This window comes from Pempheris klunzingeri, chromosome 10 (genome assembly GCF_042242105.1).
Source record: "Pempheris klunzingeri isolate RE-2024b chromosome 10, fPemKlu1.hap1, whole genome shotgun sequence".
NCBI classification, from domain to species: Eukaryota; Metazoa; Chordata; class Actinopteri; order Acropomatiformes; family Pempheridae; genus Pempheris; species Pempheris klunzingeri.
The window spans coordinates 27,043,903-27,070,347 of NC_092021.1; the positions used below are offsets into that span (position 1 = coordinate 27,043,903).

Consider the following 26,445-nt stretch of genomic DNA (forward strand, 5'->3'; position numbering starts at 1 on the left):
TCCAGGTCTTTATCCTGTCGTCTGGAGGCTTTCTGACAGAAAGTCCTGAAGACAAACTTCTTCTGTGTGACTACAAGACCACCAAGAGAGGTACCAAAAAGGATTTTCTGAGGCGGCCGCTTGGTTTTTATTTGGACCTATTAGATAGCTGTGGTTCTACAGTTCTTCAGAAAGACACTGAAGAAGACTAAAGGGCGTTGTTACTTCAGATAGTGATGGTTCTGTTTCAGGAACCATGTAAACCTCCTGAAGAACTGTCTTCTTCAGGAGCACACAGAGTGACAAACAAAACAACAAAAAATACAAGTTATGGTGGAAGAACGCTACAAGAGAGGACTGATGTTACCCCTGACCCCTGATATTAGAGGTGTATACACCATAGCTTCGATGAAAGACTTTTTCCAGAAACTTTAAACTCTTGTAGTGTGCTTCGACCATTTTCACGAGGGCGGAGTGATAAGTTGTTGGCAGTGGTTAAATATGAAGTGATGTGAGCAAAAAAAGGTGCTTCAAACTGCAAAAAACAGTGCGTGACGGGGCTTGAGGTGTGGTTAGGAGGCGGAGCAGGTGAGGGGTGAGCTAGAGAGGGGCATCAAGATCGGGGAGGCTGCCTCAAAGGAGAAGAGCACCAAAACAAATTCTGTCTTTACCTTCAATGTGAAGTGTCGCTGTCGTCTTGTCTGTTCCACAATCACATAAATACTGTCCTTTGTCTTTGTCCCCAACTTTCTTGATGACGAGGGTTCTGCGTTTGCCCTCAGCCTTTACGGCCACCATCTTAGAGGGCTTGATCTCAGCCTCACTGTGGTACCACATGACATCCACGTCTTTGCTGAGCTCACAATCTAGAACCACCTCGTCTTTCTCCACTGCAGTATAGTCCTGCAGCTTAACTGTGAAGTACGCATCTCCCTCTGGAATGGGGAAATGTTTGTGTGACTCTCCGTGGCACATATACAACACACATATGGTTCAAGGCAAACAAAGAAGAAGACAGAAAAGTCAAGAAAGACGTGGGACACAAAGACACGACATGAAGACACATTTTCCTGTAACACGGAAAAACAAAGTCTTACAAATACAGAATAAGGACTTTTTGTGGACACGCAGACACAAACATGGACAAACAGCTGTGGGGAGAGAGAAGAAGGGACACTGGAAGAGGAGGTGAGGAAGAGGAAAGGCAGTTATCCGTGGTTTACCTATGACCGTCAGGTTGGCCATGGAGGGAATTCCTTTGGCCTCAGCCTTAATTTGGCAAGTATCATCTAGCGTCACTTCCTTTATTTCTAGCACATGCTTCTTTCCGTCCACGTGAGTGATCACTGTTCTGCTTGGATGAATTTTAACGTCGTTCTTGTACCAGGTGACGGGGATGTCCTCATGAGAGAGCTCCAGCTCGAACCGAGCCGTATTGCCTTCCTTCACAGTTTGGTCCTTTAGTGGCGAGATAAATTTGAGCCTGATACCTAAAATTATATCAGTAAAGCATATTCATATGAGTTAGTTCAAAAGGGGAGGCAACCAACTCAATGAATGGAGTCGTAATAGTGATCATGTTTCTGCTGCTAATGTCCAGTAACAGCAGTCCAGCACTTACCCTCCACTGTGAGTCTAGCTGTTGAAGTTTTGCCCAAAACCGCAATTGTATATTCATCCTCGTCGTCAAACTCACAGCAGTTTATAATCAGCATATGCTTCTTTCCATCATCGATAATGTCATACTTTTGGTCTGGGGTGATGATATCATCACCTCTATACCACATGCCCTTAGCGACATCCTTCGTGATGGTGCATTCAAACTTAGCCTGTTTCTTTTCAGGCACAGAAACATCCTTCAACGGGACAACAAAGTCCATTTCGATTTCTGGGTTAAAAGGTGAGACAAGGTACAGAACATCAACAACACAACAACAACACAACAGTCTCCAGTGGCCAGTTTACCATGTACACCCTTACGTAAGCATTACTGGGTTGTACCACTCAGTGCTGCTTTATGGAATCACTCCACAGGGAGGTCAGAGGGTAGTAACATGTAAAGACTGGAGACATCTTCAGATGGTTCAGGTCACGTCAACAAAATAAGCCCACTGTGGATTCCTGGGATTGTTTGATAGTGTGGCGCTGAAGGACTCAGTGTGATGAAGGCTGAAATACTGTCATCAAGGAACACAGTCTTGTTGGTAACAAGCGTTCTTCATGGGGAGGGACCGGTCCGTCATCCTGCTCAGTTTGAATCAGCGTCTGACGGTTTTATCAGGACATCAAACGTCTTCTTTCTTCTTTCTACATGCTTTTCATCAAGTCTTCACCAGCTACCTCCTGTTTGTGACTGTTGAGGAAAATTAACCATCTGCTGCTTTTCTTCCTTATGTCAAACACTTGAACTGAAATCTTTTTTTTTTTTTAGGTTTTGGTAAAACTGCAGCACTGTGGCTCCTCGTCTGGTGGAGTGACCCATTTGATGAAAACAATGTTGGTGTAACTAGTAAACTGGCCATGATACTGCACAGAGATAGAACATAAAACATTTAACAGACGAAGTACGAATGTACTGTCGAGTGACATCACCACACGCATTTTCACATAATGTCAAATCCGACAGAACACCAGACAGGTTTACAATTAGAGCAACAAATAATAGAACAACAAACACTGGACACCATTTCAACCAATGGAAAAAGTTGGAATCACGCATCACAAGCCCATCTCGTCTTGGTGGGCTGCGTACAGTCTCAGAAAATGTCGCATGTGATGAATATGACTCGTCGAACCTATCAAATAAAGATCTAAGGTCCGCTCGTTCATGCCATAAACCTTTATTTCATTGCCCACGGACCTTATGCCTTTATTTCTACAGCTAATACACTAAAATCACGGTGTACAGTAACTCCAGTCCCGGACACCAGCAGTACTCCTTACCTTTCACATTGAGCATTGCGCTGGTTATGGCGTTCAGGGCCTGGTAGGACACTTCTCCGGCCTGATCCAGCTGGCAGTTTTTCAGCTTGAGCTTACGCACCGCACCCATCATTTGGATGTCGCACGTCTGATGAATAAATTACAGTTCATTTATAAATAAAAAAGTAGCAAAAATAACCATAAAAATATAGAAATACAAGCATGAGGACACAAATCAAGTCCGTCCAGTCCTACCGGGGATCGGGTCAAAACCTCTCCTTTGAGCTTCCATTCCCCAGGAACGTCCTCCTCAGAGATCTCGGTCTCAAACATGGCATCTTCCTTCTCGACCACCTCAACACTGGCCAGGGGCTTCAGGATCTCAGCTTCCCGCTCTGAGGAAGAGGCTTCATTAGCACTCAGAAACACCAACCAAATGGTACAAACATGGGTGAAGTATTAAGAGAGGTGAGCAAGTAGACAGATAAACCTCCTAGCGTTAGCTTGGCGCTGTAGGTGCGTCCTTCCACCTCCATGGAGTACTCTGCTACGTCATCAGGCTGGCAGTTCTTGATGGTCAGCATCAGTTCCTTTCCATCCTTCTTGATCTCCACCTTGTCAGACGGAGTGATCTCATTCTCTCCTTTGAGCCACTTCCAGTTGGGAGTGTCCTTGAAGAGCTCGCATTTAAATGTAGCGGTGGCCTTCGGTTTCACATGCTGGTCCCTCAGCGGTTTCACAATCCAATCTTTGATGATTTCTGTTGGAGTAAAACATTACTGAGTCAGTGTCCAGGTCTCACAATGTGCACCATGAATATACTGAATATTAGGGATTCATGTGATTAGTCAACGAGCCCAATAACCCTCTGAACCATTTTTCCCTTAATGAAGCTTCGAATCTCTTAATATATAAACTTGTGAATGAGTTCAGTTCTGTGAGGAAAAAGAATTTATTTTATTTTTCAGCACAAATTGGGATATTTGAATATCCATGTTGCAGTAATATCACATATTATAAAGTTATAAGGCCAAGAAGTCAAAAGAAATTTCAATGTTACAGTTTCTACATTTTCCACAATAACAACGTGCAAAACCCTTACTATCTTTACTGCCTTTGTTTTTAAAAGAAGATTCCTACAGTTTAAAGTTTAGGGAGAGAATGTCAAGTGTGTTTGCAGAGTCCTGAATCTCTGGGAGGTATCCCAGTATTCATTCCCCACTGCTGATGTGTGTTTCTGTGTACAATGTCGTCTTTTGCTTACCGATGATTTTGACATTTGTTGTAGTCTTGACATCCTCCTGGCCGGCCACCTCGCAGGAGTAAGTGCCAGCGTCCTCCTCGGTCGAGTTCTGGATGGTCACAGCGTGCTGCATACCAATGATGTTGATCTGAACTTTGCCGGCTTTTTTCTTCAGGACTTCACCGTTCTTCTTCCAAACCACATCTCTCTCTTTGTTCAGCTCACAGGTCATATAGAGAGGCTGACCCTTCAGAGCTGAAGTCTCCTCCTCCAGCTCTTTGATCCATTTCACAGGAAGCTCTGTGACGAGATTAAAGGGCAGTGAGCGAACGTGGCATGGGTGAATGCTTCAACAGATAGATCTGAAGGGATTTTTAAACCTGGGCCCTATTTTTGGACCCAAACTAACCCTTAAAATAGTCAGTCAATGTGTTGAGTTTGGTGATTTAAAGGGTTAGTTTGAATCCAGCACAATATTTGTGTAACACACAATAACACAAGCAAACTAGTAGATCAGCAGCTCCTGTGTCCTGTTCTCTAAAATCCCTGTTTTAGTGAATGTAGTCTGGTGTGTGTGCTGTTTGTGGTTAAACCAAAAGGATCTTCCAGGTCTCTCTCTGTAGGGATCCTTTCCATGATGCTGTCACACACTTAGAATAACACTCTGAGCCTGTCAGTGGATCAAACAAGCTCTTTTAGTGGACCTACTGTGATCAGGTGCAGTTGTCCCAAAGGATCACGTTGCAGCCATTGCAGCCCGTTTGGTGGCTGCTGGCTGAGGTGATCTACTGGACCAGTTCCAACACTTTTACTACCTACCAGTCACTCAGACACCAGGATGTGGACACAGAGGACCCAGGTTCAAAAACACCAGAGTTCTCCTTTAAGTTGTTACTATTTCTGATTAGGAACCAGTAGATTTGTTCTGTTTTAAGGCAGGAAACAATATAAATACCTTCAACAATGAGCTTGGCTGTGCATGATATTTCCTTGCCGGCGTTCTTGGCCACACAGGTGTATTCACCAGTGTCGGACAGCTGGACATCAATAATGTTCAGCTTGCGATCTTTGCCATCAGATGTGAACTTGTGCTTGGGGCTCTCACGCAGATTGCTGTCATCTTTCATCCAGGTGGTGATGGCAGTGGAGGGCGAGACCTCACACTCAAACACCGCAGACGAGCCGATGGACTCGGCCTCCTGCAGCACGATGTCCTGGAGCTTCTTGATGAACTTCAGAGGGACGGCTTTCAGCTTGAATCCTCCGAAGGGTTCCTCTGGTGGTGTCGGCCCTTTTCCGCCAGGCTTTAGCCCGCGGCCCCTGCCTTCTCCAGGGGACGGGGTCTGCTTGGCTGAAATACAAATTGAAGACAAACAATTCCTATTTGAAGGATTCAGTGACAACAGCATACAAGGATGGAGAACGTAACAGGGGTTTGTCTGGCTGAGAGTTCACAGGCACGGTTCGTAGGTTTATTAAGACTTACGTTTCAGCCCTCTACCTCTGCCTCTTCCTGCTTCTTCTGCCGGTTGTCCCTCTGTTCAGAGACAATAAAAATGAATTTGCTGCATACAGTGTAATCATGCATAAATGTCTTCATGAACATGCCAGTGCGGGGAGATATGTAATGCCCACTCAAATGGATCAAAGGGAATATGAAGTGATAACGATGGTGATGGTCAACATGAAATAATGACAGTGATGAATAATGACTTTACAGTGATGGAGCTTTTACACCATGAAGAAACGGAATAACAAATAGAGATGTGAAGATGGTTTGAGCGGTGTGGAACATGATGGACACACAAATGGCACAACAGAAATGACAGAAGGCAATGAATGTGATCAGACAGTTTGACACACGGAATGATAATTAACATAAACACAAGGAAAAGATGGCGTAAATCGCGGCACACTGACGATGTCATGAGGTAAAGACGGTTTAGATGGAGGCATGATGGTGGGAATGGGTAGAGATTATTCAGAGCATGGCGGATGGGTTTTTCTCAGCCGTCACTCGACAAGCCACCATCTCACCTCTCCTGGCCACCCCTGGAACCTCAAGAGCACCTTCCTCTGCTTCGCCCTCCCAGTCTTCGGAGCCGTAACTCTCCTGCGGGACCAGCTCCCAGCCCCAGGCCTCTTCCTCGTCCTGCTCCGCCTCTTCCTCAGGTTCGAACTCTTCAAATACCTCCTCCTCCGGCTGGGTGGCAACCTTCTTCATCTGCACGGCTCCAGGAGAGACCTCCTTCACCAGGGGCACCTTCGCTGCAGCCTTCTCCTCCTCTGGTGACGGCTTCTTTGGGATCTTTTTGAGTGTCACGGCTTCAATAGGTTCTTTTGGTGAAACTGTTCGAGGAATCTTTTTGAGTTTATCAATGCTGGGTCTCTTCTCAACAGGGACTGTCTCTGCTTCTTTAAGCTTCTCAACCTTAGGAGATGGTGTCTTTTTCAGCTCTACCTTCTTTAGCTGCTCCACAGGCTTCAGAGCCACCTCTTCCTTCTCCTCTTTCACCTTAGGTGTGACCCCCTTCTTCAGCTGCAGTGGTTTGGGCTCCTCAGGAACCTTTTCAGGTTTCTTTACAGACGCTGGCACAGGAGACACTGTCTTGTCCGCTGGAACGGCCTCGACTTCCTTCGGCTTCTCCGGCTTCTTCTCTGGTGCCTCTGGGATGTCAGGTTTCTTCGGTCTAGCCTCGGGCTCTCGCTCTTTTGGTTTTTCATCTGGAGTTGTGCGACGACGCTGGAGGTTGTCGGTCGGCTTCTTCTCTTTCTCCTCTGCTGGTTTCTTCTCAGGCTCTGCAGCCTCTTTGGAAGGTCTGGAGAAGGGCTTCAGCTTGACGCTCTCTACCTCTTGTTCCTGTGTGGGGATTTTCTTCACCTTGGTGGGTGCTTTGACCTCCTCAGGCTCTTTCTCTGGAGTCTTCTTTTTATCTACTGGCTTTGGCACCTTGGCCGGTGGCTCCTTTACCTCTGGAGGAGTTTTCTCTGGCTTCTTGGGAGGTTCTTTGGTTTCCACCTCTCTCGGGATCCTCTCTCCCTTCTGGAAAGGCACAGTGTCCCTGTCTGGCCTCTCTTTCTGATCTTTCTCTGGTTCCTCTGCTAGTTTAACAGGCTTTTCAAATGGTTTTAGTTTGACTACTTCTGGCTCCACCTCAGCTGAAGGCAATTTTTTCACTTTCTTCAAGGCTGCACTAGGTGGAGCAGGTTCCTCTTCCTTTGGTGTCTTGGGAGTTTTCTTCAGGGAAATCTTATCTTCTGGTTTCTCATCTTTTGGGACAGGTTTCTGGCGGGTCCATGTGTCTTTAGGAGCTTCTTTCTGTTCCTCTTCTTTGGGTTTCAAAACTTCAGGCTTTTTCAACAAATCTGCTTTCTCCCGAGGTTTCCTCTCCTCCGCCGGCCTCCTGGTGGCAACTGACATCTCAACAGCCTCTTCTTCATGCACCAGCTCCTCAACATCAAAGATCGTAGTCTTGGTGACCTTCTGAGGTTTTTCCTCTTCTTCTGCCTCTCTAGGTGGAACTGATGGGATCTTCTTCAGCTTGATAACCTCCTGCTCCTCCTCCACTTCCTTCACGACTCTGGTTGTTTTCTTCAAGGTGGGAATCTCAAACGTTCCTTCCTCTTCAATTTGAATTTTACCTTTTTTGTGCAGAAGCATTTCTGAGGCAGCAAAGGTTTGACATTACTTATTGACACTTAACTGACAACACAATCTGCACAAACACCTACGAAACACTTGGGACATGATAAAAAATAAATATAAAAAAAGTTGATTCAAAGATCAGTTTAAGAGGACAGACACAAGAAACAACAACTTCCACAAAATACTACCAAAAATACATTCTATGTGTATAGACATTTAAAACAATACAACTAAATTGATTTGGAGAAAGTTTACTTTGTATGCAATCAGAGATCAGAAACACAACCATGAACTTGGTGTATTTTTTAGATTTAGGGTCACTATAAGGCGCTGTAACACAATCATGGTGGACCTTTACAGCTGCTGATGAGGTAAAGTGAGTAGTAATCGGTGCTCCTACCTTTCTTGACGCCTCCCGGTGCTTGGACAGGTCCCTTGGTTTCATCTAATACAAAGGTATAGTTCACAAAGTTGTTAATAAGGCCATTTAATCAGTCATGAACATCAGTCTACTGATAAAAACGGAAGGACCTCACAAAACTGTGAGAATTTGACATCAAACACATTCACAAATAATAAATAAAAAGATAAAGTTGTGACTGAGATCAAAGTAGTCCAGTATCACATTATTTAGTTAAATGACAGAAGAAATAGTATCAAGTAAAGATAAAGAGCTGAAATGAAGTAAGGTTGTGTCCAAAGACAAACGTAGCATGCTTGTTGTTGGATTCATAGTCAATGAATTAATGACCAAAAAAGACAGGACGTACAACATGAAACAACCCAACAATGCAACAGCACAGAGAGGAACTGCACCACTGCGAAACCCCAACAACACAGACCGACAACAACAACGGTGGAAACACAAGTGGGTGGTTCAGCAGGCAACGTATGCAGTGATGATAAAAGATGTGAAAAGACGAGAAGCGTTAAAAAGAATTCCTACAAAAAGGATTTCCCTCTAGTCCTTCACTACCTGTCTCAGCAGCTATCTTTTCTACCACGACTGCTTTTTCTTCTTCCACAACCTTCTTGGTTGGTTCCTCAGCCTTCACGACAGGCTGGCGCTGGGTCACTTCAAGTATAAAAAAGAGGGAATTGAAGTATTGTAATACTCACCAAAACACATCGTTTGACCAAAAATGCACAAGGTGTTGGTACAAATTCTGGATACCTGGCTTTGTTTCTTCTTGTGGAGTAATTTTCTTCTTGGTTTTGTCAGTGACTTCAGGCCTTTTGACAGCGTCTTGAACTGTTCCAGCGACCTGTGGTTTGCTCTCTTCAAGCACAAGGTAAGCAACAGTAAGCAGAAAACTCTCCACAAACACTACAGTCTAGATCTAAGAGCTGAGAAGTTCATTTTGCTGTTCTACGTTCAAAACTACCTTGTTAGATTTCTTTGCTTTCTACAGTACTATTTTCTACAACTTTGGTAATATGTTGGGTTTCTTCAGGATAAAGTTTCAAGGTTCATATTTGCTCAAGAGTGACATTCTTCTACGAATGCCTTGAAAGAACCCTCACACAGAAACACACAGATAAACACCAAAAGACATTTAAAAGAGAGGTCAGGTACCTTCCTGAGGAGCGGCTGGTTTTACCAGTGCTTCTTTAACTTGTGGTGGCGGTTCCTTCTCCTTCGCAGGAACTTGGAAATGAAATTATATGACAATCAGAACCTCACTTTGACAGATGGGGTGAGCACTGCACCATGCAAAGACACGTAACTCAAAGAGAACAAAGAAAACATACAAAGTTGGAACACTGAGGTGAAAAATTGAAGAAATTTCCACAAAACCCTCCGACATTTTCTGTTGGTACAGTGAAACATAACGGACACGACAAACAGAGAATTAGAAGAAAAATGGTGAGAAAACCCAACATACAACATGAATTTGTTGTGTTTTAGATGTCAGGTTATAATAAACCTAAAGAGACTGTCTCAGCCGACAGCGTGACGGTTCTTCACAATGACCCAGAACACAAGTTTGTGCCCAAACACAATGGGTGATGTGACATGAATATCCTCTTGAAATGGTGACGACAAAGACGTATTAATCTAATAAATCCTTGAGATGGATGATAACGAAAAGGTGCACAACGATGTTTGGTGCTTGGATCAAAAACGTGCTCTGTGACACATAACATGTTTCCCTTTATACCTCTGGAAGATTCTTGAAGGGAGAAACGTTCTTTTCCTTCTGAAGACAAAACCCTCGTTTCTAGGACGGACTGAAGCCCTTGAGTGTGTCCCTCCTTTCTGCTGACGGTTTCAGCTTCCTGTTGGACGTCAGCTCTCAGACGTGACTGCTCCAGCTCTGATTTCCTGGTGGCGCTCCTCCTGTATTCTGGAGAGTCTGATTTGTCGTCCATGCTCTTCTTCTCAACCACCTTTGGTTCAGTTTTATCTGTTACTGACGGTTCTCTGACAGTGGGCTCATGACGAGGCATCACGTCAATGTTTGACTCTGGAGCACGTTTGTATTTTCCAGACATCTTAACTTTTTCATCAACTACCTGTTGGGACTGAAGCAGTTCATCACTTCTTTCTGCAGGAAGAACTTGTAATTCTTGTTCAGTGGTTTTTATCTCTGGTTTTCTCTCTACCTCTGTCTCTACCATTGTTTCTGTCTTCATTTCCTTGGGTTTTAATGAATCTTTTGGTGTTTCCACCAACAGCAATTTAACTGTGGGGTGTTTGTCTACTTTGTCCTTAACAGAGACCGTTTTAAGCCTTTGCTCTTCATCTCTAAAGTCTACTTCAGCTGTTCTGATTTCCTCTTTTCTATATTTTTCTGGTCTGTCATCTGCTGTAAAGGATTCTTTAGACGTCACTTCAGTTTCAGGCGTTACTGCTGCTTTGCCTTCGATGTGTTGCAGCTTTGATTTTGTTCCTTCAGCAGGAGAAACTGTGGCTCTTTTATCTTTAACTGTGAGTATTTTTGACTGAATTCCTTTTACTGCAACATCACATTTGTGACTCTCACCCAAAGTCTGTTTTGGAAACCCTGTTGGAATATCACCAACAGCTTCAATTCTGGGATATTTTTCGGAAATCTCTTGGCCTCTGGTTGTTCGTCTCTCAACTGGAGAAACTTTTGTAGTTTTGTCTCCAAGTGTTTCAACCTTGGACTTGTTTGCTCGTGCTTTAATCTCTTGAGTTTGATCTAACACCTGATCTTTCTTTGAAGAAACATCCTCCATCTTTGAAGCCCTCAGGCCCTCAGAGGACATGCACTTTTGTAGAGTATCTAAAACAATATCTTCTGAAATCAATGGTTTTTCATATGCAACATCCATTACAGGCGTCCTTGAAGCCTTTCTTTCTATTTGTTCCTGCTGTGTTTCTACGTTTGGAGTAACGCTGAGTAAAACCTCCTTAACGATGTCTGTGTTTGATTGAATGCCTCTTACTGTAACCTGACCTGGGTCTTTTACAGCGTCTGGTTTCTTTGGAGATGTACTGTCATATTTAACTTCCTCATGTTTTTGCGAATGGTCTCTGATAACTGCCTCTGTTTTACCTTCTCTTATCAGTGTGTCTCGAGTCTTTTGGTGAGTAACAGCTGTCACTTCTGGCTTTTGTTGAGTTTGTCTCTGTTTTTTCGTTGCATCATCTACAAATGTACTTCGGTCTGTTTTATCTGTAATCACAGCTACAATGTCCACACTTGCCCTGATGGACTCTGGACTTTGTGACTGTCTTATAAGAGAAACCTCACCAGATTCGTAAATGTCCTCTTTCCTTGATGCAATGTCTCTTACCAGCTCATCAGGTGCGATGAACCGCTGGAGGGTGTCTGATTTAACATCTCCTTCTTTCACTACAAGGTGTTTTTCAGCTGCAAACGTCATCACAGGTGCAACTGAAATCGCTCTTTCTCCTTGTTCCTGTTTTGGTTTTGTTACTTCAAATGGAGAAACGCTGTCGTATTCATCTTTCACTACGACTGTTTTGGACTGAACTTCAAGAGACTTTTTTGTGCCTTTGTCCAACCTCTGGACTTCCTCTTTGAGGGATTTTGATGTCTTTGTGTCTGTTACCTGTTTTGCATCAGTAACATCTGTCTTTATTTCAGTTTGGCTGGTTTTAATCTCTTCAGCTGGAGGAACTGTGGTGGGTTTGATCTTTACTGAACATTTTCCTTTGTCTAACAAAGAGTGTTGGTCTGTTATTTCTGGTTTGGACACAACTGAGGCCTTCCTTTCAACCTGTTCCTGACTTTCAGATAATTTCTCTTTAATAAGAGCAGCCGTCTCTGTTTTGTCTACTTGTGACTTGACTTCTTCAACTCTAACTTCTTTCGTGTCTCTTAAAGACTCGACTGTCTTTAGAGGAATGTCATCCAGTTTATAAACCTTTTCTTTTCTTGACGCGATATCTTTTACCAGGTCATCAGGTGCGATGAACCGCTGGAGGGTGTCTGATCTAACATCTCCATCTTTCACTATCAGAGATCTTTCAGATGCAACTGCCATCACAGGTGCAACTGAACTTGTTCTCTCGACTTGCTCCTGTTTTGTTTGCGTTACTTCAAAGGGCGTAACGCTGCCATATTCGTCTTTTACTACGACTGTTTGGGGCCGCAACTCCTTCAGCAAAGTTTTCTCTCTTAGGGATTTTGATTTCTTTTTCTGGACACCTTCAGTTAGAATCTCTGATGTTTTTTCAGACTTCTGCACTTCTTCTACTTTGGTTGCTTCTTTCTTCTTTGGAATATGTTCTGATTCATCTGTTGTCTCGCAGACATCTTTTTCCTTCTGGATCTCTTTTTTGGTTACCTCCGTTACAAGAGGAGCTGCTTTTGTCTGTCGGGTTTTTTCTTCAACTGGAAGAGTTCTGGTGGTTTTATCCATTTCTGTGAGTTTTTCTACCAAAGCGTGTTCTTGTGATACTTCTACCTTTCTTTTAACTTCAGTTTTCTCTGGTTTATCTTTAACGGTGTCTTCCTTGGGCTTAGCTGTTATATATTCTGAAACAGAATCTCCATATTTTACTATTTGAGACTTTTCAGATGTAACCTCCATCACAGGAGCCTCTAAAATGACTCTTCTGACTTGTTCCTGTGTTGTTACTGCTACTTCAAACGGAGTAACGCTACCATACTCATTTTTAACTGTAATTGTCTTTGATTGGATCTCTTCAACTATTTTGGCTTGCAGAGCTGTTACTGAATCCTTTCTTTGGATTTGTTGTTGTTCATCTTCTTGCCTTATTGGTGTCGCCTTTACAGTTGGACGGACTTTCTCAGGTTCATCTTTAATTTCAACTCTTCTCTTGTGACTTTCATCTAAAATCTGGTCTTTTTCTACAGAAACATCATAAGGCGTCTTCTCTTTTACTTCCCTCTCAGGTATAACTGCAAATTTAGCTGCTCTGTCTTCTTCTGTATCAGCTGTCTTTGCTGACTTTTCTCTCCTGGTCATTGATATTTCTTTCGTTGGGTGAACGTCATCAATTAGACTGTCTTTTAAAGTTTTACTTTTAACTTCCCTGATTTCTTCAGCTGTAATCTGTTGTGAAATATCTGTTTTAGAATCTCTGTCTTTTATTGTTACAGGTTTTTCAGCTGCCTCCTCCATCACAGGTACCACTGCAGTATACTCTACGTACGGCCCTTCTAAATCTGCCTCAGGTGCACCTCGCACTTCTCTTTTAATTTGTTGTTCCGACATTTTTGGTGTCCCATCTTCAGTGGGAGTCACTTTTACAATTTCATCCTTAACTGAGGTGATTTTTGACGTGATTTGTTCGCCTGCAGCCTCTTTAGTCTCGGCTAACTTTTGTCCTCTTCGCTTCATGGACATTAATTGTTTTGGATGAATACTATCTGCCACACAAGTTTCCTTATCAGCTGCTGCTAATTCACTTTCTTTGACTTCTGCAGGTTTTTCAGGAGCAGTTTCTGTTTCCAGTTCTTTAGAAGTTTCTTTTGTCTCAGGTGTAACTGAAATCTTTCTTTCTATTTGTTCCTGTTTTAATTTTGTCTCTTTAAGTGGAGAAACTTTAAAAGTTTTATCTTTAACTGTCCTGACCTTCAGCTGGTCTTGTTCAACTATGATCTCCTGAGGTTTGGTCACTTTCTGTTGTGGTTCCTGCAGAGTTACTGACTTTCTGTCTGTTGAATCTATTTTTATTGTTTTGTCCATCACAGGACAATCTAAACCTTTTCTTCCAACTTGTTCCCTTCTTGCTTCTTCTTCTTCTTTCATGAGAGAATCTGTGGCAGTTTTATCTGCTGCTTTGTCGGTTTTGTTTAATATCTGCTGTCTTTCTTTTGCTGTTTCCTCATGTTTTACCTCCTCCACATCTGTAAGTGGAGGCTTTCTTTGGGTTTGTTTGAGTTCTGGTTTTATCTCTTCAACTGGTGTAACCTCAGAATATTCACTTTTAACTGTCGTAACGTTTGATTGTTTTGACTCAGCAGCTTCTTCAGGTTCAGCTAACTTGTGTATTTCTTCTGTAAAAGTTTCTTCAGATTCTGCTTCTGTCAAATCTGCAGCTGCTGCTTTTCTTTCAGGACATCTATATTCTTCAATTTTAGCAGCTTTTGGGAGTTTGTCGTAAGCCTCGACTTCTCTCAGCGTAATCTGAGTGTCAGATGGTAATTGTTTTTTCTCTGTTGGTGACTGTTCTTTCTTTACAGAAAAGACTTGTGGCAGTTTGTCCAACTCGACTTTTGAGGACGTTTCTGTTAGCGATGGCTTTATCTGTGCAGAAATGACCTCTAACATAGTTTCCTCTTTTCCTGTAGCGCCTCGTTCAGCCTCAGCACTTTTTTCTCGTGCTACTAACGATTCTTTATGTGTTGATTCGATCACAGAAGTGACAGAGGGCATCCTCTCAGCTAATTCTTGTGAAGTTACCTCCTTTACTTTAACAGGAGTGATCGTAGCAGTTTCATCTTTAATTCTGATTGTTTTTGACTGGACTTCATCAGGTTTATCTTTGATTGGCTTCGGCACCTTTTCAGCTTCAGGTGTTTGATCTTTTAACTGAACTTCTCTAACTGATTTCATGTACTTTTTCTCAGCAACAGGAGTACTTGATGCTTTTCTGTCAGTTTGCTCGTGTTTTGTCTCTTCAGTTGGAGGGACAATCTTATCTTCAGTTGCACCCATCTCTGGCTGGTCTTTTGCTCCCTTTAACATCTGCTCTCCTTTTAAATTAATTGGTCTTGCAGGAGGAACGTCTTTTACTTTAACAGCATTTTCTTTACTACCAGTGACTTCAGCTTTACTGGCTGATTGTTCGGGGGTATAATGCTCCATCGTTGTTTCTAACTGCACTTCATTTTGCTCAGATTTCTGTTTTTCCATTTGCTCATGTCTTGCTCTTGTCTTTTCTTTCGGACTAACTTGGATACTTCTATCTTTAACAATAGTTACCTTTACTTGTTCCTCATCTTTCACAGCCGTTTGCTGCCTCACTTTGTGAGCGACATCTTTAAGAGTCCTTCCTTTTGATGACATGTCATGTTTTTGAAGGTTATCATCAGCTACAGTTTCTCTCTCTGATGATTCTGGATGTTTGACGTCTATCGCAGGACTGACTGACGTCTCTACGCTGGGTTTCATCTCAGCTGATCCTTCCACTGGGCTGATTTTGGCCAGTTTCTCTTTCAGTGTCACTACTTCAGACAAAATAGACTTTGGTGGTTTTTCACACGGTGACTTTTCTTTAAAGGTTAACTGCTTAGCTTCTGTCCTTCCCTGTTCTTCTTCGTGTTTCAGGTCTTTTTCTGCGACTGCCCTCGACTGAAAGTCATCAAATTCTGCATCTCCTGCTCTTTCAACATCCCTTTCTTTTTTCTTGAATGGTTTTATTTCCTTTTTATTAAGTCCAACACCTTCTCCAACATCAGGAGTTTCTTTATCTGTTATGTCTGTTTGCTGACTTATTTGATGTATTTCTGGTTTCTTATTGAATGCTTTCTTATTCAAAGTATCAGCTTTGCCCTTTTTTATTTCTATCTTTACAATCTTATGTTCCTCATCCAGTTTACTTTCTTTGGACTGTGACTGCAGTCTGTCTGGTTTCTTTGCTAGAGTTTTCTGACTTGTTGACTCAGTTGTTGCCTCTATTATTATTGCAGGTTTGGAAAATGTGTTTTTTATTGGTTTATCGAGCTCTGAAGAATCAGTTTGTTGAGGCTTTGTGGTTGTTTCAATATTTTCAGCCTCTAAAGGTTTTCTGGTTTTCTCTGAAGGCTTACTGTCTGTCATAGCAGATAATTCAGGTTTTCTAACTGATAATTTAAGTTTATCTCTGAGCCCCTGTGTGATAATACCCTCAGCGTCTGCTTTTAACGTCAGCTGTCGTGGGTCTGTCACCTGTTTTTGATCAGAAGCAGCTTTGACTGAAATCTCTGGACTCTCAGCTTTTCTTTCACCACTTTGAGGAGCTTCCTTATGTTCTTTAGTATCTTTTTTGATGCTTTGTATTTCTACACTCACTGTTGGAGACTCTGTTTTTTGGACATAAAACTCTTTGTCTCTGGATTTTTCTTCAGCAGGTTCATCCTGTTCTGCCACAACTTTTTTCCTCTTAGATTCACTTCCTGTCATGATGGAGCTTTCTTTAGTTTTTGCCGTTTTAAGAACCAGTGTTTTTAAACCATCAGTAACAGATATATCACCGCTTATTTCAGACACTTCATCAGGTTCTTGTGTTGTACGTAAAATCCTTTCTCGCAGCAAAGATTTAATACTTTCACCAACAAATTCTTCTTCATCTTTGTGATACATTTGAGTCTCTTCTTTTTCCACGACCTTCTCAGCAGAGGATGCGTCCTCTGATATGAAACCTTTGGGGATCTTCTGAGCTCCTGGTCTTTTCTCAGCCTTTGAAAGATCGGCAGTGGCCACTTGAGGATTTTAAAGAGGTGTGAAGAGAAAGCACCATGTAGCAGTGCCAAGAGATTAGAAAGCAAAAAATAACAGACAGACAATTGTGGTTAAAGAGGACAAACACAGAGACAATAAGAAAGTAGAAAGGGCAGTAAAATGTGCCGTCGTTGTACCTCTCTCTGGTCTTTTTCCTTTTATCTCGACTTTTGTTTCAGGAGACAAAGCAGCAGAGACGGCTGTGGGAATCATCTCAGCCTCGGCTTCTGTTTTTTTAAAGAATAATCAGTTTTTGTTTAACGCAAGTTATCAATATTTAAAGAGAAGAAAGAAGAGGAAGAAAGATAAACCACAAAGGGATTTGAGGGAAAAGAACCCCTTTAAACAGACACAAAAACGAAGTAATGGGGGGACGATGGGGAATACAATGAATGTGAAAATGTGATATTAAGAGACGTTTACGAATGAGGTGAAAAGAGACACACTGAGGTTGTTGGTGGACGGAGATGACGACTCCTGTTTGCTGCCCAAGATTTAGGATAAAAAAGACCAGAGGTCCAAACATGGAGTCATATGTATGAAAAGTTAAGGATGAAGATGATCATGATGTTAGATTTTCTCTCTGTACCTCTGGAGGCTGTTTTTGGAGGAATCCTTTTCTTCTCCTCCAGTTCTGAAGGTTTTCTTTGAACCGTTTCCTCGATTAAAAGAATTGTTTCTTCTTTTTCCTTTTCAGGATGACTCCTCTGAGGAGGGACGTCTTTGGATTCCCCTTTTTTCTTGTACACTACTTCAGATTTTACAGCGACCGACTCGAACTCCTCCTGCTCGACCACTTTTGGCTTCTTGAGCTCGATATCTGTTACTGACTCTTTTGATTTTACCTTGGGGGTCACCTCTACTTTAGGTTTTGGTTTTTCAGCCTCATCAGATTTAACCACCTGTTCCTGTTTCTTCTCAGCTTGCTGGTGTTTCTTTACCTCTGCACTAGTTTCACCTTTTTTCTGATGTGAAATCACTGGTGGTTTCATTTGAGATTCCTCCTTGCTAATCGTTTCCTCCTCTACCTTTTTCAGTTGAGCCGTGATAACTTTTGTTGGTTTGTCTTTAACTGTGACTTCTCTTGGCTCGATTGTAATGTCTCTCACTTCCTCAGTTCTGCTGTATTTCTCCTCTGGAGCAGCTGATATAACTTCAACGTCATGATCGACGGACTCCTTGTAGGTGACCTCTGTCAAAGCCTTTCCTTCAATTTCCAGCTTCTGGGTTTGTGTCTTTGCTTCTGTGCTGATGATAAGTGGAGGTTTGGTTTTATCTTTCACTAACTCTATTTCTTTGACTGTAGTGGTTTCCTCAGTTTGTCTGACCTCCTGTTCCCTCTCTCGTCTCCCTTTGCTTTCTGTTTTAATGCTCATCTCTCGCCCCTTTTTGACTGTAATGCTAGTTTCTTGTTTGGAAACATCTTTCTTGTCTGGCAGGTATAAGGCCGATATGCTGTCTTTCCTCTCGTCTGTAATTTCTTCTATTGGCGACTCGACCTTCCTGACAAAAAACTCCTCTTCAATTTTTTCTTTGGTAGGTTTGCCCTGGAGCGTTATAACTTCCCTATCTTTGTCAGATTCAGACTCCTGGACTACAACAATGGCTTCTTGTGTTTTCGGGATGACTCTTTGTTTAGCCAATCTGGTTTCTTTCCTCTTTGAAGTGTCAGTAACAGATATCTCACCTCTGGATTCAGACTTTTTATCCCTTTGGCTCGTTGTACTTAAGACATCTACTTCTGCTAGCGACACCATCGTCTCGCCCAGAGGAGCCACTTCATCCTCATACAACACTTCGGCGTGTTCTTCAACCACCTCTTCGTGTTCCCACACCTCCTCTGTGGGCGAGACTTTCTCCGTCACATAATAAACCTCCTGTATCTTTTGAACTCCTTCCCTTCGCTCAATCTTGACCAGACTCGAAGTTGCTGGAAGTTTTAAGAGGTGTTGAAGAAGAGGCGTCATGTGGCGGCGCCAAGAGGTGATAACAAAACACAAAGACAAGCATCAGTGTTAGAAAGAGACACACAGTGATTAATTAAAGGGCTAATGCTTGAGGTTATAATACACTTGCTGTGGATTATCCTCAAGAGTTTTAGATTAAGATGTGGTTACAGTACTCCATCATGTTTTCAGATGGTCGGTACCTTTTTCTGGGGGAGACACTTTTTTCTCTTGTTCGACCTCTTTGGGCAGAATCTTCTCCATCTTCTTTGTTTCTATTTCTTTTAAAGAATGAATCAGTTTTTAATCCAAGATGGCGCGGAGTGAGTAGAAGATCATTTTAAAAGAAGAGAATTTAGACAGTTAACATACAGAAATAACCAGCACACGTTAAATAACACAAACACAGCAATCATCATCAAAGAGGGATTTAAGATGCTACGAAACCTTTTGAAGAAGCGGCAACAGTTCAGTTTGTATTCAGTTTCTGTATTTTTTCAGCCAATGTGATTTTACTTTATGAACACTAAGATTCACAATCACAGATAAGAAATGTTTTGTCAACTGATGTTGGTAAAATCAATTTTCGTAGCATTTGTTAGTAATAAAGGCTCCTTTTTAGCAGTGCTGTCGTACTGCAGAGGAATAAATGCTCTAACTGGACTGTTGCCGATGGTTCAGATGCATGAAGAGGACATAAAGAAAGATATGAAGAGGTGAGGTCGGCCTCAGCTGTACCTTTACGAAGAGTTTCTTCTACTTCTCGTTTAGGTTTAGCTTCAGGCACCTTCTCAGGTGTTTTATCGAGGGTCTTTGTAGGAACTCTTTTGTCTACAGGGATCTTCTCTGTTTGTTTCTTAGAAACCGTTTCAGGTTTTACTTCCTCAACCTTCACAGGAAGCTCAGGTGGCTTTTGTGGAGCCTTCTCAGGTACTTTTTCTGGCACCATCTTTGGTATTTCCTCCACTTTTCTCTCGGGAGCCGGTACCTTCTCTGGGATCCTCTCAGGGGTCTTTTCCTTCACCTCAGCTTTCCCTGGAGGCCGTCTCTCAGGTGCTGCTTCAGGTATTCTATCAGGCAGCCTCTCAGGTTCAGCCTCCGACACAACTACCTCATCAAACACCTTCTGAGGTACTTTTTCTGGCACCTCTTCAGGTATGAGTTTAGGTTTGGGCTTCAGAGCTTTAAGAGGGTTTGACACAAAAACATGCACAAGACATGACCAGAAAGAACTGGAAAATGTGCTGGCGCACAAATATGGATACATTAAACACAACGGGGAGTACATTACTAATTTAATCCTTATCAAAGAAGAAGGTGCTGCTAGTTGGGCCAAATGGTGGCACCAGAAGGTCACAGAGTTTTATGGCAATCTGGCCAGTAGTTGCTGAGAAATATGCATATTTCTCAGCAACTACTGAGAGATATTCGTCTGTATATGAATAATGTATTTACAGAGTGGTAATTTGAGTAAGGTACCCCCACTTGCTTAAAACTTAACAGACTCAAAGGACACAGACTAAACCTGGGCTTGTTACTGAGGTAAGATCCTTCAGAAACAAAAGTACCTTTCTCTTTCTTTGTCGGCTCTTCTTTGGGAGGAACAGCAGGTTCGGGTTTCTTGGCGGCTTTTGGAGGCTCTGGTATTTTTTCCTCCACAGGAACTTTAAAGAGTACCATTGACATACATTAGGAGATGGACAAACCCCAACACTCTATCGAGTGCGAGACAAGAAAAACTAAAACTGACACACACAACGTGCAGCCCCATTGTAACTTCATAGGAACTCAGTGAACCAGACATTAGACATTAGACAACAACAAACACACCACGGAAGCCAAAGAGAGTTTAAGATGAGTGTAAGAGTTTAGGTTTTAGTGTGACGGGTTAGGTTTAGGAGAAGGAGTTTGCTTGTACAAACTAGACTAAGCACAAAAAGGATCAATAAGCACTCATGGAAAACCACCCCAGATGAGTTAAAGTTGGATGGTGAAGTTAAGATGATTAAGACGATTGAGTCGCAGTCACAGATGTTGTATACCTTTCTTCGGAGGTTCCTTTGGTGCGGCTGCTGGTTCTGGTTTGGTCTTGAGGGGTTCTGGTTTTGGCACTTTCACTTCAGCTTCAACTTTTTTCGCTGCTGGTTCAGGTTTGGGGACAACCTCAGGTTCTGGTTTTGGAGGTTCTGGCTTCACAACAACAGGTTCTGGTTTGGCAACAGGGGGCTCTGGCTTCTTTACGAGAGGCTCGGGTTTATGAACCTCTGGTTTTGGTTTTTCTGGTTCTGGTTTCGGTTTTCGGGCTTCTGCTTCTGGCTTTCTTACTGCCGGTTCAGGCTTGGTCTTTGCCGGCTCTGGTTTTGGAGCCTCTTCAGGGACTTAAAGCAACATTTAGATTGTTTAGATACAAGCAAAGACATTCAGGACACACAGAAAGTCAAAGATTCGCTTCCACGATTGAAGCTAAGAAAACACAGTTAAAACTTCTGAATACTCACGACAGAAAAACATACACATAATTAGACTAAACAGTCCTACAAGTCATTAAAACTCAGCACACACATCCAAACAAAGCAGGAAATACCTTTGGATGGCGGTGTCTCCGGCTTCTTTACCGCTGCCGGCTTAGCTGCAGGCTCCAACTTGACCTTCTCTACAGGTTTGGCTTCAGGTTCCACTTTGGGAGCCGGTGTGGGCTTCAGCTTTGGTTCAGGTTCCACTTTGGGAGCCGGTGTGGGCTTAGGCTTTGGTTCAGGTTCAGCTTTCGGTTTGGGCTTTGGTTCAGGCTCAGGCTTAGCTGCAGGCGCCACTTTTTTGGGCTCAGCTGGTACCTGAGGCTTGGGCTCATCTTCAGGTAGGTAACACAGACATTAGCTAATGTTAGCTTAGCATGAAGTTGTGGTAGCATCTAAGAGTTATCAAGAGGTGTTCAGAAGAGAAAGATGACACTCAACAGTGAGACACGTCGACGAAGAGTGAAACTAGCAACAGTATTACGTCGAAAATACACAGAACCCCAATTACAGAGTTCAGACAGTAAGATTAAAGTCGGAATTAAATCCAGACAACAGAAACATAAAGAGGTGAGAAGCTACAAAGCGGTGAGAACAGGTATGCTGCTACTGAGGACGCTTGATAAGAGAGAAGAGTGAGAATACCTTTCTTTGGCACTTCAGGCTTCTCGGCAGGCGGTGAAGGAGCGGCAGCAGGCTTCTTAAACTCCTCTGGTTCTTTTAATATACATTAAAACACACAATAAACCAGAAAATCAAGAAGAAAAGACAAAGACAGGAACAGAACTATATCAAAACAAGTGCTGCAGTCAAACCACATCATAACAGAAGAGTGAACATAAGGACAGTGTCATCAGCAAAGAGGGAGAACGTTCAACAGAGAGATGTTAGAAATCAGACATCTCTACCTTTGTGAGCAGAAACTTCCTTCTTCTCTGGGACTGAAACTACAGGAACCTTTTCCTCCACTGGCTTTTTGGCCACTGGGGCTTGAAAATTTCAGTAAAATGAAGTAAAATTTCACAACTTAAAAACACTAAAGGAGGTTACAAAGTGAAAGAACACACAGACGCACATCAAATACAACGAAATGTAAAAAAAAAACACAGAATGTGTTGAATGTGATGATTATTAAACAGGTACATGCCAACATTAGAGGTATGTTGGTACCTTTTGGTGGTGATGGCTCCTTCATGGCTGGCGCTGGCTTCTCTTCAGGCTTTTTCTCAGCTTTAGGGACTTAAAAGACATTGATTGTGTTAGCATCACAAGAGAGATGCTGTGCATTTGCAGGTAAAGCAGAGAAGCACAGAAGATGATAATAAGGCAGAAAAAACAAAAAGGAACTACAGTAGATAAAGGATCTGTAGCAAAGATAAAAAGTTAAGTAAGACAGCAAAGCTGAATGGGACCAAACAGTAGTGAAGGACAGACGAAAGAGGTTGTATCAGGTCGCTGAGCTGCAGCTGGAAGATGTTCAGGGCTGTGGTACCTTTTGTTGGCATTTTCTCTCTCATTTCAACTTTCTTGGTCTCCACTGTCTCCTCAACGGGAACTCTGGCAGCTAGTGGAAAGAACACACACAAGAACACATCCAGAGTCATCATCACTGCCAGAAATAATAACATGAACTCTCTTAGCTCCACGTTACTGCAATAAAACCAACTTAAAAGATGAATTACTGCTGGAAACAGATTAAATCTAATGTTGTTAAGCAAACTGTTTGCACCATGAAAAAATTGTCTGTGAAAACAGTAATTATCTGCAGTATGTTGGTGAAAAATCATCGCTGTATAAAGCTTGTGAAATGTTAAAAACACAAACCATATTCAGTTGTATTGTAACAAAATCAGACACAAAACAGTTGAAAGAGCAATTAGAAAATAATTTCAATGCAAAGAAACTAATAACCAAACTGATTATGTTCACCCATGCACTTGGAGTACAAATAAATAAAGTTTTGAGGGTGTAAGCAGAACACAAGAAAATGACCAAACTGACCTACGACTGCAGTTAAGACAACAAGAGAGGTTATTGTGGACAGAGTGAATCCAGATAAGAACGATTATGAGACAAACAGGTCAAAGTAAAACAGTTAAAGGACATCTCAGTAATAAAGACATGAAGAGGGAGCCATGGTTAGGAGCGGCTCAGACACACAGGTGTTAACAGACAGGTACCGCCGTCCTTCCCGGTGTGTTACTGTGATCTGATACCTTTGGCTGTGGACACCTGTTGTGTTACTGTCTCTTCTGTCCAGCTCTGATACTCGACTGAAGGTGTGACGACCACAAAAGTGACAGAAGACAACAAACGTGAGGCAAACGATTTGTTTGCGAGGTGAAAACTCGTCATTTCACAGTTTATCAAAGTCACCGTCGTCTCAAACAACATTTAGTTCAATCTTAAACGTGTGGTGGTGCATCAAGCCGGGGGTGGGGGTGGGGGTGGGGGGGTAATATAAGGGGGGGAAACGACATTTTAGAGATTAAAGTGGTGCATTAACAAGAATAACACTTGGAAAAGTTGGTGGTGGAGTGATGAGGTCGATCGAAACTCATACATTTACCACTTTATAATCTCAGAGAATATCTTCTTTTGTGCTTCAGGAAACAAATCTTTAAGGACGAACTGAATCCCAAACACAGATCTAAACTTTAAGTCTGGACTCAGGGTTCGACTCCAGGCAACGTAACTTTGACTGTGAAATGGCGACAAGACTGGATGTTAGTGAGTGTGTGATGGAAAGATGGACGATGGGATGAACGTTAAAAAGTGAAAAAAGAAGAACATATCCTCAAATGACAGACAGGCAGACAGACAGACAGACAGGCAGACAGACAGTAAAAACATCTTTAAGAGAGCAGCGATGAGTCGGCCGACAGTGATGATGTTATGATGAACATCGAGAGGCAGATTTGGGTAAATTCTCCCTCTAAGAAACTTCTGTATAATTTATCCACTAATCAGTTTTTTGACTGAGAATAATTTGATATTCTTGTTATAGTTTCTGCTTTAATACTGAACAAAGGTTTCAAGATTTAAACTAATTCCACGCAAACATTCAGACAACAAATCATCTTCATAACTAAAGTATTATTGTACACTCGGCTATTTTAGGTGGATATAAACCTCATCTGGATTTCAACATGTCTGAATGTTCAGGATTGGTGTCACTAGGGAGAAGTATTTAAAGTATTTTATTTATCTTAATTATTCTTTTCTTTCTGTGTTTCCCAGATCTGCTCAGATGGGTTGGTGGTGATGGAAGGATGAAGTCTGAGTGAAAAAGTAGAAATACAACATGTTGTACCTCTCTGCTCCACCTCTTCTTCATAGTGATACGAATATTCAGCTGATTCTTGAGAAAACAAAAACATTCATTTTGTTTCCGTTATTAAGAACAAAGACAGAAGAGTTTTCTGATTATGGATTAGTTTGAGGTGAGGAATTAACTGTTTGTAATTTAGATCTGAGACAAAAACTCTGTTAAATGTTAGACTGAAGTTAATTTATTTTGGATGGAGGATGTGAGCAGAAGAAGTACAAAAACACAAAGTAAATACCTCTATGTTCAATCTCTTCTTCATATTGATAGAACTCAGCAGATTCTTTAAGAGATAAAAAAAAAACACCATTATGACATTAAATTCACGTCAAAATGTTAATTTCATTTTTAAATTGAAGAATTCAGTCAGTTTTCTGATTCCTTGAGCCGTTATGGACACACAGGCACAAAAGGAGTTTTTGAGTCGTGGTAAAATCCACTTAGTGATAATTTGAGGGTGAGGTGGGCCGTGCTCCTGACTCCTGTCTTACCTTGAATTGCCACTGATGAAGGCGCTTCAGGCCTCTGAACTGAGGAGTCTGGGATATCTACAGGATATGAATATGGTTCAAACCAAAACTTTATTTAACATTAAATCCTAAGAACACAGGAAAACTGTATGTGCAGCAGTATTACAAAAAATTAGATTAATGGTTGATGTTAACTGTCCTGTAATTAAAGGAACAGTCTGACATTTTTGGAAAATCCTCCTGCTTCCCAGTTTTTGCCGGAGTTGTCGGACGGTATACGATATAAATAAATGGTGCCAATTTGCTGCAAACTGCTACCATAACAGCACACAACTAGCATAAAGCTGGATATGCTAACTGTGTGTAGCTACCATGGCATTTACTTTTCACCAGAAATACTTTGAATGAGAGAGAGAGAATGTGACTGGCAGAGACATCAGGGTATATTTCCTCTGAAAAGACAAGGTGTGTATTTACTGTTTAACTACGCAGGTAGAAAACAGCTTAATATAAACCACCATGATAGCAAAAGTTTACTCATCGTGAAACATCATTAAATAAGCTAAGTAAGCTCATTCAGATCGTTGGCAGGAAGCGATCAAACAGAATAAATAAATAACAGAAGTTCAACCGTTACTTCAGCACTCTTTAACACTGATTACATGTGGATACACTAGTTAGTAGTTTCCCTTTAGTTTGTCTTTGTGCTAAGCTAGGCTAAACATGTACAGTTTGTAGCTCTGCTAGCATCAGTTAATTACAACTAGCTAGCATGAGGGTGGATATAACGATTTTGAAATTTACAACTAATTTCGATGTCAGATTTTGCTGAAATGTGTCCCAGATGTATCACAAAGCAAACAGTGTTCACATGAATCAAAAACAACACAACATTATCACAACATGTCTGCTGTGCCGATCACTGCATCAGTCAGTTAGCAACTGCTAGCATAATGTTGGATAACCAAACTGTTCATACGTTTCATAACACTGATCTGTAAACATAGTGTTGACTATGCTAACTGTCTGACTGGTAGTCTCTCTGTGCCGAGCTAGGCTAAGCTAGGCTAAGCTAGGCTAAGCTAAACACGTCTACAGGGATCAAAGCTGATGAAGATGAAGACGACTCGGAGAAGACGGGGAACAAGAGGATTTCCTAAAATGTTCCTGATGGATTAAAGTTGTCGGTGAAATAAGATACTTACCGATGGGCACCATTGCTAATTCAATTTCTGTGAAAAAGAGTGAACAGCGTGTTAAACACTAAAGGACACAAAAGCTGGACAGAAGCATAAAAGGTGCCGCCTGACTAGGAACTGTACCTTTGCCAGACAAATAAAGCTCAGCTGTGCTCTTAGCCTCTCCTCTGGGCTCCAACCTCACAATCACTGAGTACACGCCTACACGGGATTATCAATGAAGACCTTTAACACTCAAGTCATGAAACAATGAGAAGAAAAAAAATCTGTTGGGCTTTGAGAAGGGCCTTTGGGGCTTGGTGGCGCTCTACAC

At 42.0% G+C, this 26,445-nt stretch overlaps 1 protein-coding gene across 1 annotated transcript in view; it reads right to left on the reverse strand.

Annotated features, from left to right (window-relative positions):
• The window catches only part of LOC139208921 (titin-like), a 210,071-nt gene that overhangs the window by 106,289 nt on the left and 77,337 nt on the right, over nucleotides 1-26,445 (reverse strand). Inside the window, exons 57-67 of the mRNA XM_070838698.1 lie at nucleotides 22,628-22,699; nucleotides 22,306-22,374; nucleotides 22,044-22,124; nucleotides 21,781-21,852; nucleotides 8,191-8,235; nucleotides 5,631-5,681; nucleotides 5,100-5,495; nucleotides 4,166-4,444; nucleotides 3,392-3,661; nucleotides 3,157-3,296; nucleotides 2,923-3,049 (exon numbers count right to left, since the gene is read on the reverse strand). Of these exons, the coding sequence (XP_070694799.1) occupies nucleotides 2,923-3,049; nucleotides 3,157-3,296; nucleotides 3,392-3,661; nucleotides 4,166-4,444; nucleotides 5,100-5,495; nucleotides 5,631-5,681; nucleotides 8,191-8,235; nucleotides 21,781-21,852; nucleotides 22,044-22,124; nucleotides 22,306-22,374; nucleotides 22,628-22,699 (1,602 nt within the window). The remainder of the gene's footprint in view (nucleotides 1-2,922; nucleotides 3,050-3,156; nucleotides 3,297-3,391; nucleotides 3,662-4,165; nucleotides 4,445-5,099; nucleotides 5,496-5,630; nucleotides 5,682-8,190; nucleotides 8,236-21,780; nucleotides 21,853-22,043; nucleotides 22,125-22,305; nucleotides 22,375-22,627; nucleotides 22,700-26,445) is intronic.